This window comes from Lepidochelys kempii, chromosome 7 (genome assembly GCF_965140285.1).
Source record: "Lepidochelys kempii isolate rLepKem1 chromosome 7, rLepKem1.hap1, whole genome shotgun sequence".
In the NCBI taxonomy this organism is placed as follows: Eukaryota; Metazoa; Chordata; order Testudines; family Cheloniidae; genus Lepidochelys; species Lepidochelys kempii.
In genome coordinates this window covers 11,314,222-11,330,722 of record NC_136386.1, presented here as the reverse complement: position 1 = coordinate 11,330,722, position 16,501 = coordinate 11,314,222, and the positions used below count along the sequence as shown (strand labels likewise).

Below are 16,501 nucleotides of genomic sequence, written 5' to 3'. Positions count from 1 at the left end.
TTGTGATCTTGGGGGTGAAATCCTAGCCTTATTGAAGTCAATGTGAAGTTTGCTATTGACTTCAGTGGGGCCGCAGTTTTGCTCTTGCTATATATCTGGTTTGTCTCTGAGCCTCCGTTATCATATGTAGGAATGTGGGGCCCTGATCGTGCATGGAGCATTAACATGAGGGTCTCTCTGTATGAAACATAACTTAATAGTACAGAATGTGGCTCACTGATTATCTGAGCATTCTGAGTGGTCTTAAGGTGTAATTGAGGGTAGAGCACAATGCAGTACCCATCATCAGGGTAATAGAAGCAAGCGTAACTGATGAGGCTTGTATCCAAAATAAAGTCATTGTCTTTTTGCCAAGTATGTGTAAAAACGGCTGTTAGAACAAATGCCATTTGGCTATCGAGAGGCAAGAATGAATTATCATGAACCGTCAAATTCTAAACTTGAGTTACAAATGCTGGGGAATACAACCTTCAGTCAAAAAGCTGATATAACCTGACATTCCTTCCAGTTGCCTCCTCCAGTCTCTGCTCGTTATCTTAGTCTTCTGTGGATCGAGTCTCTTCAGGCTAGCTCTCATCCAAGCTTTGCTCTCTGTTAGGCACTGGGAAGGGTTCTCAGTCATGCTGACTAAGATAAAATGAAGTTTTAGATGTAGGTGTCATACAATCACATGCACATGTTGGTGTCATACAAATACAATCCTCTCTGATCCTCCTGATGGATCCAGAGACATGTCAAACAAGGTGGGTCGTGTAGAATCCTGTGGAACCCTGCTAAAGAGAGTTGTGGGTGCAGGTGAACAGTGACCCATAACCATTCTTTGGGAGCTCTTAAAGAAAATAGTGGAGCCATTTGAGCACAGATTACTCCTGGGAGAATTTTGCACCAAAAATTAAAAGTTTTGCACGCAATATTTTAGAATTCTGAAAAATACTGCATATTTTATATGTCAAAATAACAATATAATGCCACTTTCAATTATTTTGGTAATGTATTTCATACCACCTGTCAGCAAGTATGTCTGTAACAATACAAACAACAAAAAAGATTCAGGAAATATTTTTTGACAAATAGATTTCTTACTAGGCATATTAATACAGAACTTTGAGTAATAATTCATTTAAACTACAATACAGAGGTGTATTTTCCGCACTCTTCAGAAGCAGTGCAAAGGCTTGGGGGATTCAGGTAATGGAGGAGCTGAGGGAGAGGGAAGTAATTGTTTGGAAGGAGCGTGGGAGTGAACCTAGACGGTTGTTGGGTGTGGACGGGAGAAGTATTGAACAGTTGTTTCTTTTCTGGTGGGGGGTAAGGAATTGTTGTGGAGCCTCTCCCATGCAGACCCTGGCTGATCCCTAGCCTCTCTCATTCAGTCAGGCACATCTGCCTCTGTCCCCCCAACTAGCCCTTCTGAACCCTGATATGTGCCTCCCCCGCAGTAGTCCCATGTGCCCTATGATTTCTGTCACCCCCCCATGCCCTGTACCTCCTCACTTGGCCTTGTGAGCAGGGCACTGTGAGGAACGCAGCATCTTCTCCTCTCTATCTGCAGCTGGCTGCTCCCACCCACCCATCCGTTCTGGCGCCATAGTAGCTCCTGGTGGGTGAAAGACATAACTAGTGCCTCTAGCAGAATGTATTTTCTGCGGACAAAAAAATTCTATGGGGGACATGAATTCTGCACGTGCACAATGGTGCAGAATTCCCCCAGAAGTAACAGATTTGTCAGCAGCACCTGATGTTTTGCACTCCTGAATAGAGGTGTTGACATTCAAAAACAACTCCAGAATTTACCCACAGGCTTTCATGAGCTAAGAAGGACATGGATCTAATTTGTATACTGGTATGTGGGCCACACATATGCACACAGTGAATATATACTTATGCATTTGGTACTTAAATGACATTTATATGTACAACTACTAAATTATCCCCCATATAGTTTTCATGGCTTAGCATTGAACTTTGTAACTATAGTTTATATTTTTCACCAAGCCAGATAGTGTCATTTTAAAGAAGAAAAAATCTAAACAGCAGTAGATAAATTAATGCAGACTTTGTTATTGCTGAAATCAGTTAATGGTACAAAATCCTTTGTCGATCTTCCATTTTCCTTTCTTTCTCTGGAAACAATAGGGTCATCTGATACTAGAAAAGTTTTTCTAATAGTTTAAAAAATTAGTAAAACAAAAAAGCCTGATTCATAGATTAACTAGTAATCTTTTCATTAGCTACACTTCGACTAAAGTATCAACTTTGAGATCCTTTTCTTTTGTTATGATGCAAAACATTTCTAGGTACCTCTGCTGAGCTAGCTGAGGAGGAGGAGGAGGAGGAAGAGGAAGAATTTGACTGGGAAATTGAACAGACCCCTTATCATGAAATTGCAGAAAGCACTTTACATTTACAGTGCTGCTATGGGTTTGGAAATTTGAAATCAGGAGTTTTTCAGCGATTGCAGGTGTGTGATTTTTCTTTAAAAGCGAACCCTATAAAGTTTATAGTGTTTACTATGATCTAGCATGCTGATTTCAGTTGGACTTAAAGTCAGTGCAATAATGTTTCAGATGTGTTCAATTTAGCAACATGTATTTGTCCAGGACAAATCATGCCAAATCAACCTCATTTCCTCTTTTGACAGGTTTACTGGCCTAGTGGATAGTAGGAAGCAGTAAATATGATATATCTTGATTTTTTGTAAGGCGTTTGACACAGTCCCAAATTACATTCTCATAAGCAAACTAGTGAAATGTGGTCTAGATGAGATTATTGTAAGGTGGGTGCATAACTGGTTGAAAGACCATACTCAAAAGTGTGGTTCCCAATGGTTTGTGGTAAAACTGGCAGGATGTATCTGGTGGATTCCCACAAGTGTCAGTCCTGGTTCTGATACTACTCAGTGTTTTCACTAATGGCTTGGTTAATGGAATAGAGCATATGCTTATAAAATTTGCGGGTGACACCAAGCTGGGAGGGGTTGCAAGCCCTTTAGAGGACAAGGTTAGAATTCAAAATGACCAGGATCAATTGTAGAGTTGATCTGAAAGCAACATGATGAAATTCAGTAAAGATGAGCAAAGTACTGCACTTAAGAAGAACAAATCCAATTCACAACTACAAAATGGGGAATAATTGGCTAGGCAGTAGTACTGCTGAAAAGGATCTGGGAGTTATAGTGGATTGCAAATTGGATGTGAGCCAACAACATGATGCAGTTGCAAAAATGGTTAATATTCCTGTTAATACCCATCAGAATGTTGTATGTAAGACCTGGGAAGTCACTGTTTCATTCTACTCGGCATTGGTGACACCTCAGCTAAAGTCTTGTGTCCAGTTTTGGGTGTCTCAGTTTAAGAGAGTTGTGGACAAATTGGAGGGAGTGCAGAGCAACAAAAGTGATAAAAGGTTTAGAAAACCTGACTTGTGAGGAAAGGTTAAAAGACCTTTCCCTGTGTAGTCTTGAGCAAAGAAGACTAACGGTGGGACCTGATAAGTCTTCAAATATGTTAAAGGCTGTTATAAAGAAGATGGTGATTAGTACGTCCACTAAAGCAGAGCCGGAAGTAAATGTTTTAATCTGAAACCAGGGAGATTTGAGTTAGATATTAGGAAAATCTTTCTAACTATAAACGTAGTTAAATTCTGGAATAGGTTGGAGTCTTCTTCATTGCAGGTTTTTAAGAACAGGTTAGACAAATGCCTGCCATCGATGGTCTAGCTTACTTGGTTCTGCCTTAGTACAGGGAGAGTGGACTAGATGACCTCTTGAGGACCCTTCAAGGTCCTACATTTTTATGATTCTATGTCATTGAAAAGATGGGTCTAAAAATGAGGACAAACAATGCTTTGAACTATCAACTTGGAAATGCAAAGATTTTATCTAATGCAAAATTAAATTATTTTATAGTCAGTTCTGTTCTCGTGTCTGAATTGCCCAGCTGTAAAATAAGGAAAATAGTACTTCTCTACATGAAAGTGGTATGAGGATAAATATGTTAAAGATTATAATGCCATATAACGATGTAAAATACATATATATGTTACAGATGTGGGAATTTTTTTAGTACTTATGAATCCAGTGTGCACCTCCGTTTCCCTCTGTGCTTTGTACTGCTATGTGCTGGGTGTAAAGAGCAGGAGACATAGGTGTTTTGTCACATAGCTGCCTCACGTTACTGCAATTATTTGCTAAGGTGCACTGATCCTTGTATAGGGTAAAAGACTCCTGTTCAGAGACCATCTCAGTTGGATATTCTGGGCAGAGTTCATGGAGAGAAACAGGAGTGCTGGAGCCCAGACACTTGGTCTTGGAAGCGATGAGGCTGTGTGGCCTACCCTTGAGGAAGAGTGGGACCTCTTAGGGATCTGGAATGCTGAAGGGTACCTTCAGTGAACTGTTTAAAAGTTGAGGTGTAGCACATATCTTGTGGATCCATGGCAATATATTAGTGAAGTCAGTCACAAGATAGATACGTAGGTTGCTTGTTGATAAACTGTGGTTTTGTTTTCAGAGTTAGTGCTAAATGAATACATATTGTTTAATATAATTGTAAACAAAATCTTGACTTTATATCCCAAACTTAGAAGTGGATTTTGAAGGATATACTTTATAGTTTGTTGTATGTGTGTAGTCTAGGGAGAAAGTTCTAGCTAACTTGCAAAAGAAATGCATCAGTCTGGACTAATTACTGCATTCTTGTCTGACTATATATGTTTATGCCAGATATTCACAATAATAAAATTATTAACTAGATAGTAAAACTGCTTATGGTTTTGGAGTTATCTCAGAGTAAAATGAACTAAAAAGGACACTTCAATTATTCATACTGGTGATACAGTTATTAAAAACAATTGAAATAAGATTGGTGTATGTATTATTTGCTTAGAAGAAACCGTTACTAACTTTGACCCCAATCCTCCAAGTTGTTCTCCTTGGGTAGACTCCGTAAAGTCAGTGGGGCACTGCTCAGACACAGGAATCTACGTGTGTGGAACAATTTGCTGGATCAAAATCTTAAACTGTAGGCTTAAATCTGCATTGCTAATATACACTAAACAATTTCTTTGTTTATTGACTGTTCGTAGTTCATCTCCAATTTATTCCAACCTGGAGAGAATAAGGATTACATAAAGATATCACAAATATGTACAGCATTTATTATGTTAGTAGATTATAGACAATTTACTAACTAATGTTTTGTTTCTGTAAATAATACCAAGAGGTAGAAGTACTAGCTGTTTCTATCAACTCTAACTGTAATGTCAAGACAATATAACTTGGTTACTGCATGAATTATTATGTCTTAAGGTGGAAAAGTGAAGTAATGTCGGGGGAAAGCTTTCATGTTCTAATAGCACGTATATTAATTGGTCTGTTGCCATGGAATTCCTGCAGAAGTACATATTACACCAATATTAATGCCCCATTAGTTTGATTATTACAGTGAAATTCCAAATTACTAATGATTGCCCACTTCAATATTAAGAGTGTCAATTTGTGCATAAACAGTCCTGCGATCTCAGGTGCAGAATGTAGAAGTCAGTGGGGATTTGGGGATACGCAACATGTTGTAGGACTGGGCCCTAGAATTGCAAGAACAATAATGCCTGGTTTCTGTCTGTATCTTTATTGCAATAGCTTTCATTAAGTATTGCAGATTTGAGGCATTAATGAAAAATAGTGCATCTTTTTCTTTGTAACCAAGAGAAAAGCCCAAACAGAATGTATAGTGTTTGAAACACCCAAGGCATTTGGCATTTTTTATTTAAAAAGTCTGTGTCTAAAAGGTGTGGTGCAGGTGAGCAGAACTGATTGAAGTAGATTTAACAAAGATAGCACCCAATTTTCATTATTACAATCAACATGGAATCAACAGCAGATACATTATGAATCAAAAAGCAGTAGAATTGTAAAATATAGGGGAAATACTGGATCCAGGTCAGAGCTTTTTTTGTTTCATCGTTTACTGTTTCTACTTTAAGCTAATGTCTTAAAAACAAAATAAATGTAATTATATTAATTGTGCATAAAAACAAAGTATGCAATGAAAGGCATAGCATTATGACCCATAATTAAGGCTAAGATTTTGTCATGGATATTTTTGGGAAAGTCACAGACAGGTCACGGGCAATAATAAAAAATTCATGGAAGCCCATGGCCTGTTCCCTGAGTTTTACTAAAAATATCCATGACAAAATGGGGAGCCTGGGCATCTGCCAGTGGACTGGGAGCTCCAGGGGTCTACACCATCCATGTGGGCTTGGCGCTCCCTGGTCACCCTGCCACAGCAGAGTTGGGGGAACCCCACAGCTCCCTGCCTCCACAGGCTGCAGGGGACCCTGCAGATCCCAGCTGGCACTGGCTGAAGTCATGGAGGTCTTTGGAAGTTACTGATTCCATGACTTCCATGATCTCTGTGACTAAATCACAGTCTTACCCATAATGCATAGCTTTTCAGTAAGGGAGACTTGGTAGTGGTACCTATCATTCTAATAGCTCACCTTAGTATAAGGCTGTTCAGCATTGCTTCTAAACTCTCATTTATTCTTTTTGTTCTTGTTGCCTTTCCAGGATGAACTCAGTGATGTTATTGACGTTAAGGATCCAGACTTAACCCCTGCAGATGGACGCAGACAGAAACGACTGGAGACTGAGGCTGCTAAGTTTGATCTTGATCATTATCTGTAAGTACTACTTTATTCCTCCTGATGAAGTGAATTTACATCAGCTAAAATAAATGTATTTTGCCATTTAATAGATGATGGATTTTAAAATCTCTTGAAAAAAATGGGTTTACTTCTTATTTGCCTGACTCTTCATGTCTCATAACACTAGACTTTAGAGGGTGTTCATAAGTGTGACAGTGACACAAGACATTGCTCATCCACTTCCAGCTTCCTTTGCTGGTCAGTTAAACTCAAAGGCCAGTCTGTACGCAAGCAGAGCTGCTGCTGCTGCGAACTGCAGAATATTATTTCATAGTTGACCTCTCAAGCATCAGGGTAACCAATCCTTGCCAGCATTTTAGGTTGTAGACATCGTAGTTCTGTTTTCTCCTTAGTAACAATGGCAGTCAACCCATCTTAACCATGAGCAGATAAACATTCTCTTTTTAGATGGATTCTACAATGTTTCTCTGAGTTCTGTGATCATTTGACTTTTGCTTAAGTCACCCTTTATTTGTTGCTCAGATCCCATCCCCTTGTTAGTGAGCCCGGAGCAGTGCCACCCGGCCAGAGCAGCCCCCTGGCTGTGCTGGCTGGCCCTTTAATCAGTTAACCGTTTAAACTTTTAATAAATGGTATTCTGTTATTGTTTAACAGTGCGATTAATAGTGTGATTAATCAATTATTTTTTTTAAATTGCCCAATTAATTGTAATTAATTTTTAATTGATTGAAACCCCTAATTTTTAGTGTATGGCAAATGCCTCTAGAGAATCTGGGATTGGTGTTTTTTTGTATGTGTACTATACACTGAAATAAATAACAAGCGACTCTTTTCTCCAGTGCTGACTTTTTTGAAGATGAAGTCATTCAGCATGTTTTGAAGTACAAGCCCTGGTGGGTTGATGCTTGTGCAAAAAAGGTGGCTTCCCAGGGAAGGCGTCATCAGGAACATGTTAGTCAAACAACGTTCGGTAAGAGTGTATACATTTCATTTAATTTTTATTGCTTCTGTTCCACATTACTTGCCAGAAAGCTGTCTTCGAGATGAAAAGTTATGGTTCTAGCTAGCAATTTCCAATCTGTAATATTAATACCACCCTTTGTCATTATGTATTTCAAGGATGATTATAATGAGGTTGTTTTGAAGAGTTGAGTGTCTGTTTGGATAGGAGATATTGGTCATCTCTCCTGCAGCATTTATATATAAACTACTAGAGTTTTGTGCAATTCATTATTATGCAACCTTGTATCTTCAGAAGAAACTATTGTTTTAGTTCTTTGTCATCTGTTCTCAAGGATTATATTAGACACACCAGTGATCTGTGAAGACTCAGTTCCCTTTTAAGACTTTGCTATAGATTTTAAGGACCTCTTGGAAACCACTCAAGAGTTGACAGTCATGAAATGTAATATCAAATTAAAACTGTCTTTGTTTGGACATTATATTAGCTGGAATGTGGGAGTTCCCCATGTGTTATTAGTATATCTCCTTTTTTCAGATTTTCGTAAGTCATTGTTCTCTTGGTACCAGATATTTCCTTTTTTTGAAAACACAGTAGTAATTAATTTTTGTATCTACTTGTGAATATGATGCAGACACTGTACTGTACGTCTCATTGTTCAGAATCATTTGCATAAAACTGTCCTAATATCAGCCAATATTTCTATACAATATATGGATCATCTTTAGAAACTTGTATATTATAATATTCCACATATATTTTTTATGTATCCTATGGGCTTCTTTCCATTCCTTCTTTTATGGCCTACAAGATGTGTTTCATCTTTAGAGGATGAACTTGTGACAGTACTGTTAATGGGTCTCTGTGAGATTACTACTTTTACATAAAGTGGTTTTAGAGTTGACTGTAACTTTTATATATGTTCTCTGATTGTCATATCATCTGCTAGATAATTTAGGAACACAGGATTTGCCATACTAAATGATAATTGCTAATACATCAAACATGGGATCCATATGTACAAATATTACTTTGTGTTTCTAGGCTCTAGTTCCTTGTACTCTGACCTTTTACACAGGAAATAGAAGGGAATCTGGGTAAACAGTGTGTGTTGCAACAGCTCTGGTGCATTCTCTCATTGGTCTCCATCCAGCCATTGCAATGAGGCATTGTTAACACACACATCACATAAATTGGAGACACAGTAGATTAAAGACATTGGACAAAAGTGTGAGAGACATGGAAACAAAAAGGTAGCGAGGTTTATTTCTTTTGTTTACTCTCACTGTTGACTTCTCATTTAATAAAGTTGTTACCTCATTTGGCCATGTTACAGAATACAACAAAAATGAAGAACAGTGGGCAGATTATATTGATAGAATAAATAGTTTTGTTTTTTTTTGTTTTTTTTTGGTAAATGATGTTCCTGAAGAAAAACATGGGGTTTATAGGAAATGACTCAGAAATTACTCAAAAACTCAACAAGCCTTAGTGATCCAACTGGGAAAAGTTATGCAGCGATTGGGACAGTCCTAAGGGACCATCTCTTTCCCAGATGGCTCATTATAGGGGAGAAGTTTAGTTTTGATGTCACAAACGTGATCAAAACCCCTCAGTCTGTTGGCTGAATTTAAGAAACTCATGGCATTTTGTGAGCACTCTTGTAAATTTAAATGACTCATTAAAGGACTGTGTGGTGTTTGGGTTATGTAATGACAGCAGCCAAAAGAAATTGTTGACTGAAGGAGATTTGAGAAAGAAGCTGCTATCTTGTCAGTGGAAACTTTAGCAAGAGATGACAGGGAATCGAGTGAGAGTCTGAAACCAGTGGAGGCTGTTGAACCCTGATTTAGATGTGATAGAAGAAATCACCATGAGAGGGAGTGCAGGTTCCACTTGGAGATCTGTCATTAATGCAGATTCATAAGGGAGCAGGAAGCCTCAAGGGTACAGAAAGTACGTACATGCTGTGGAGGAGCAATCAGTGAGCAATCTGATGAGTTCTCTATGTTTGAAGAAAGTATTAAAGCAATAAAATCAAAGACAGTGCAGCCAATTTGAGTTATAATGAAGATTCAAGGAATTTCTCTTTATACAGAGTTAGAACAGGGATGTCACAAAAATATTTTACTCAGTACTTCCAAAGAAAATGCAAGTTGACTGTCTCCAGATCTGTATTAGTGATATATTCTGGAAAAGAACTGATGCGTCAGGGTATTGCCGAAGTGGAAATGATATTGAAAGAGCACATGTATGAATTGAGACTGTATATTGTGGAAAGGGAAGGATTTCTCTTTCTGGTTGTGAGTGGCTGTGTTATCCAGTAGGACTGGGCAGACATCTGCTTGCAGAAGGCAAGGGTGCCGTGTGTGCCTGAACCAGAGCTCACTGAAGTCAATGGGAAGGCTTTTGATGATTTCAAAGAGCTTTGGATCATGCCAATATTAAAAAGTCTCAGGAGGCTAGGGCCAATGCCCAGCTGCAAAATGTCAGAGAGTTTAAAAGTACAGGCACTCTAGTGGCACAAACTAATATTGCGTTTATCATAATATCCTTTGAGATTGATTTAGATGATGCCCATTGTATGATAAACCTGTAGTTTGTTGGGCATGTCAGTTTGTATACCACTGAAAGTGTTTGTTGTGTGCCAGACTGAATTTACAGCAGTGCCCATGGGGGCTGCCCTGTGCCCTCCCATGCAAGGGCATAAGGTGTGGAGTTGCCACTATCCTCCCTTGGTTCCTTCTTACTGCCCTCCTACTGCCTTCAGTGAGACAGAACCCAGCGAGTATCTGTCCTGCTACCCCGGCTAAGCTTCAGACTTATTCCTTTTCAAACTATTTGAAGAATATTTCTTGAATGTTCCTTTTTTATTATATAGGGACAAGGTAGTATTAAGGCCTTACCCAAAATTCATCCTCAGAGTGGTCTGAAACTTTATCTGAATCAATCCATCAAAAAACCACATTATGCACTGGGAGAAAATAAATTGCACACTAGATGTTTCCAAGACTTTGCTTTGTTATATTGATAGGATAAAACCATTGAGACTCACCCTCTCTATTTATGGCTGTAGATGGGTTTTGTGAAGGTTAAGCCATCTCATCTCAGAGAATATCACAGTTGGCTACAACAATGTATCTCCTTGTGTTAACAGTTGGCTGGTGAATCTCTCCCACTGAACATCAAGACTCATTACAGAGTGACATTTGCATTCTTCAGACATTTGCCAATATCAGAGATGTACAAGGCAATGACATGGAGTAACTCCCTGACTTTTGTCAAACACTGTGGACTTAGCAGCTGGGTCAGGACTAAGTTTAGGAGAGCAGTATTACAATCAAGGTTTTACTGATGCAGCTGAAACTCCTCATTCCTCCCATCCTGAGGGGTAATGCTTGCCAGTCACCTGAAGTGGGATTCACTCTCATGCATACTTGAAGAAGAAAGGACAGTTACTTGCCTTATGGTTTCTTTGGTTCTTCAAGTTGATGTTGTCAGTGTGCATCCCCCAACATGTTCTCTATCCCTGCTTTTCAGAGTCCTCAGCTACCAAGGGCTTTGAATTGCCAGGGAACTGAAGGAGGGCTGTGGTCACTCTGCTCTTGCATAGAAGCATGAGGAGGCACAGGGTGCATTTGCAACCCTGAGGGACACTGTTGTGTTAAAAAAAAAAAAAAATCTGATCTCATGCTCATCAGATGCAGGCACACCTACAGTGGGTTCCGTGTTGACAACATCTCAAAGAACCACAGTTACTGTAGAGTGGGTAACTTCTTTTGTCCTTTATCAGCCTGTCTTTCCATGGCTTGAAAAGCAATGCTTGTGTAGTACATGTGTTAAGCTTTCATGTATGTATAGTTTGTATGCTGTGTAGTTTTGCAGAAAACAAGACGATACACATTTACTCTTACCATGTTATCTTATATAATCAGATAATATGTATATAGTAATACTGTGTTAAGTTCCATTTTATGACTTTCAGCTTTAAGGGACATTTCTTTCTAACTGCGGAGATACTCATTATTCCTGACAGAAATTTATTGAAAAAGGAATCCATTTCTATTTGTGCCACTTGTAAGAAAATTTTAAAAAGCACTATTACTTGTATTATATTTGTAAACCAATTAATGTTGCAAAATGTAAGTGATTTATAATGGGTATATGACTCAGTCCATTATGGAGTGGCTGTATAGTCAGAACGATTCTATTTTGGCGTTAGAGAGCACTTATTTGCAGAATTCAGTGAAAATTTAAACTGAAAAGCAAAAATTTATTTTTTTGTAATTAGCCCACCTTCATCAACTTTACTGTCTTTTTTACTTTGAATGGGTGACTGAATGTAAATTTGAGCTAGCCTGATGATACTTATACCTATACATACTAAATACCTATAGAGGTAATAGAAGCCCAAAATAATCACTTTTTTTCAGCCTAAAGTGGTTTAAAAATGGACCCGCATCTCCATTCTCTGTAAAATATTTTTTTAAGTTTAGCCTTTTCTCTATAAGTCCTCTAAAACAAGGGCTTATATCTGTGTTCAAAGTTCTTGCTCCTTATCTGGCCAACCCAGTGTGACTGGGATCCCAGGATGGGGGTGGGAGGGCGGTGGCACATTGAGGTTACTCAGTTAGGGCAAATTTCAAAGAATGGGGCAGACAATCCCCCTAACTGGTGGATATTCCAATCCTTAGATTTACCAAGCCAGCACAAAACAGCTTCTACAATACCTTACTGGTTACACAGAAGCGAGAAACTTAGTTCCCTTATAGCAACCTAGCCTTGGGCTTCTATGCAGACTCTCAAGTCAAATATGATGAGGATTACTGAAAACCTTATTCATTGTATAAGAAAGTTCTGTCAATCCCAAAGGATCGGACAAATCACCTGTCAAGTTAAAGAATATTTCAGATCTTACCAATTCTTATTAACTGAATTAAAATTTATTAAAAAAGAAAAGAGAGAGAGAATATTGATTAAAAGATCAGTATACCCACAAACATGAGTACAGTTCTGAGATCAATTTCATAGAGATTGTGAGCTTTGTAGTTGCAAAGAGTTCTTTCAGAATTAGTCCATGGATTCAGTCCAGTGTTTATATCCAGAGTGATCCAGGTGGGGTCTTAACGACTGAAGCTTTCTCTGCATAAAGCATCAAGCAGATCTGAGATAAAAAGGATCAGGACCCAAGACTTTTGTAGATAGTTCCCGGCCTTCTCTTGACAGCTCAGAGTTCTTAGCTGAACAATAGGGAATCATCCCAACTCTGAAGTAGACCTATTTCCTAAGCATCACTGGTAATTAGCTACATAGATTAACATAAGGCAATTGCCTGTTTTCTGCCATTTGAAGGTGATTTGCTATATACGTCAAAGAGAAATCAATACAATGATATCAATATATTTACAGTTCATTTAAATGTTCTCCTTTTGATCTCTGAATTAAGAGAATACAGCATAGACAGGGACTGTTTGATTACATTGTTAACTGCTAACAGTATTTATGTAAACATACAAAACCACAAACATTATCTACCAATGTGTCCCTAAAGGTTGAATTTGGATCATGTATCCTGTAGGATGCTTAACCCTTTCTGGCCATATATCACACCCAGTAAAATATCAGTCTCCTTCACTTGTTTTTTCTTATATCAGCTGGATGAACTGTTGTTTCAAAGATGGTAGTCAATGTGTTATGCCTTTTTTGTTGTAACTATCAACGGTGTAAAAGCAGATGTTGTGCCAGAGGCTGGTTAGAGAATTCTGGTTTGCGAGATAGTGGCAAGCTGTTGTCGAGTACAGGATGGGAGCCTGTACTCGACGGGGGTCAGCAGGGCCATTTGGCCTGGGCCTTAAGCTCAAAGGGGGCCTCAAATTTAGACACTTGTTAATTTTTTGGCATTTAATAAGTTTCACAACTTGTTTTTATGCGCATCCCTATCAGACCAAAATGTGATACACACTCTCAGCTTAGAGCTGTAAATTTAAGCAAATAAGAGATGTGATTTGGTAACAGACATTTTTTTGTTAACTGATATAGATTTTGTCATATTAAAGAGTTCAAAGTATTCATAAATATTAAAATACATCTGTTCTGATGGCACAAGATTAGACCGTGATGAACATGTCCTCTCAGATAAGCTGATTATGTAAACAAACCATTACTAGTGGCTGGTGCTGGATCAAGTGCGTGTTGAAAGGTAGAGAATTGTTACATTTTAGTGTCTTTATAGTTTTACGTCTAGTTGACTAAGGAATTATTTATGTGTGAGAGTTCCTCATTGTTATCTTCATATGGTAGCTAAAAGAGGTGACTGGTTGGTTGGTTGAGACCTAGCTTGGTAACTTGGCCATCATCATAGGCTTTCATAGTCTATAGGCCCAGATTCAAGGTGAAGATTTGTGAGGACAATCTTGTAGAGTGAGTTTCGTGAGGACACATGTTTGAAATTTTTGGACATTATCCCTCTGTCTGTATCCGTGTCTGTGTTTACTATATATATGTCATCCCTTTGTCTTCAGCTCAGCATGTTATATTATATCTTTTGTGCTTGAGTTTTGATTCAGCAATAAGGATAATAACCTGTCTGTCTGTTTCATTTTGTGTTCTTAATTAGTATTCCTTCCTTTTAAGTCTTTACAGCATTTGTGTACCATTCATCATTTGTGTACATATTTACAGTAGGAGATTTCAAGTGTAGATAAGCTACTTATTTACAGCAGAATATTTTAAGGGTGGGTAGGCTACGTATTGACCAGATAGATCACTATGAAGAGGAGATTTGAAAGTGGTGCAAGCAAGAGATGGCGAAAACAACTGAGTGAAGCAGCAGCTAAGAGCTCAAAGCGAATAACTTCATTTCTCAAACCACTGGAAAACACACCTTACCCAACAAACAATGCTACAGATAATGAAAACTCCGCAACTGCAACAGGTGATATTTCAATGCCAATACATGAACATGAGGACAGTAGTCAAGGAGACGTGCCAACAGTAACAGCTGCAGCAGAAGATCCTGTGTACGATCAAGAAACTCAAGAGCAACAGGAAGGTGTCGATCTTACGCAGCAAGAGCAATTCATGAGTACTGTACTTGACAGGTTTGACTGTGACTGACATTGGAATTATTGACAAAAGCGATGCTGCCCAAATGCAATCTTTTCTTCAAATTAGTTGTTTTGAAATTCCAAGTAACATTCCACAAGATGCTGATAATCATACTTTCCCTACTCATGTTGTGACAAAAACTCTTCCAAATAGTGAGACCTGCACAAGAGAGTGGTTATGCTGGAGTACGGAAAAACAGTCTCTGTACTGTGCACCGTGCTTCATTTTGAACAAAAGTGCTACAAATGCATCAGTTCTCTCTGATCAATCAGGATGGAGCCTCAACAGAGGCTGGAGGAAGTTGAAAGACCAGATACCATCACATGAGAGTTCAATGTCACACAAAGAAAACTATGTTGCATGGAAATCAGCCAGTAGGGCAGCATTAGCTGAAAGTTACGTTGAGAATTTACTTTTGAGTGAACTCTCTACAGAAACTAATAACTGGAAAAAACTTCTTGAGCGGATCCTGAATGTCATCCTTTTTCTTTCTGAGTGGGAATTGTCTTTCTTTGGTTCCAGTCAACATATTGGTGATCGTGCAAATGGAAGCTTTCTGGGCATAGTTGAGCTCCTCAGCAAATATGACCCAGTTTTATCAGAGCATGTTAAACGTGTTTGAGAATCGCAAGAGAGTCAAAAGCACATGCAAGTCCATTATCTCTCCACATGCATACAAAACGAGTTTAATGAGCTATGTGGGTCATTCATACAAACAGCCATTCTTGATGAGATTCGAAATGTCAAGTATTTTTCAATCATTGTTGATGCCACTCCAGATTGTTCTCACAAAGAACAGACTACTATGGTTATTTGATAGGTTAGGATTGTAGACAGCTCAAAATTTTCAATTGAAGAAAGATTTATTTGATAATTTCATGAGAAAAACTGGAAGAGAAATTGCTGCTCGAGTACTAGCAGTTCTAGAAGGTTTTAAGTTAGATTTTCAAGTCTGAATTGGTCAAGCCGATGACAATGGATCTAATATGGCTGGGAAGTACAAAGGCGTACAAGCAGTTCTGCTTGAGCATAATTCAAACTGTATTTTCCTCAGCTGTGGAAACCACAGACTTAGCCTTGTAGGTGTTGACTGTGCTGAATCATGCAAGGAGGCAATTACTTTGGAACTATTCAACAAATGTACAATCTCTTCAGTAGCAGTCCACAAAGGTGGTAAATTCTGAAGCAGTATCTTCCTGTTTCACTGCATGGGATGTCCAAAACTAGATGGTCTGCACGGATTGATGGTGTTCAACCAGTTGTGCAGCATTTGAATTCAATGAGAGAGTCTTTAAATGAGCTTGAATCTCTCAATCTCACTGCACAGGCTCGAACTGAACTTCAGTCTATTCAAAAGCACATCTAAATTTGAATACATTCTGATGTCATCTTTGTGGATGAAGCTACTTACAATGATCCACCAAACTAACCTGGTAATTGAAGCACACAATGCTACACTTGATTTTGAGAGGGATAACATTGAAAGTCTTATCGATGGGATGCGATCCTGACTGAGTCCAAATTAGTAGCACAGAGTACTGGCATTTCATCTGAGTTCTCCACCAATCGCAACTTACCTCCTGAATTCGATGCCGAGCAGCATTATAGGGTCAATGTCTTCCTTGTCATCATTGACTCTATTCACTTAGGTCTTACACGTTGATTTGAGTCACTGCAACTAATTTGTACCCTTTTTGGGTTTCTTTGGAAGTTCAATAGACTGAGTAATGAAGATCTGCTTTCTGTAGCTGAACAATTTCAGCA

The 16,501-nt window shown here is 38.6% G+C and overlaps 1 protein-coding gene across 4 annotated transcripts in view; it reads left to right on the top strand.

Annotated features, from left to right (window-relative positions):
- The window catches only part of SHQ1 (SHQ1, H/ACA ribonucleoprotein assembly factor), a 107,893-nt gene that overhangs the window by 9,676 nt on the left and 81,716 nt on the right, over positions 1–16,501 (top strand). For all 4 annotated transcript variants that reach the window (XM_073351123.2, XM_073351120.2, XM_073351121.2 and 1 more), the window contains 3 exons: positions 2,298–2,461; positions 6,572–6,684; positions 7,509–7,639. In XM_073351123.2, coding sequence (XP_073207224.1) covers positions 2,298–2,461; positions 6,572–6,684; positions 7,509–7,639 — 408 coding nt within the window. The remainder of the gene's footprint in view (positions 1–2,297; positions 2,462–6,571; positions 6,685–7,508; positions 7,640–16,501) is intronic.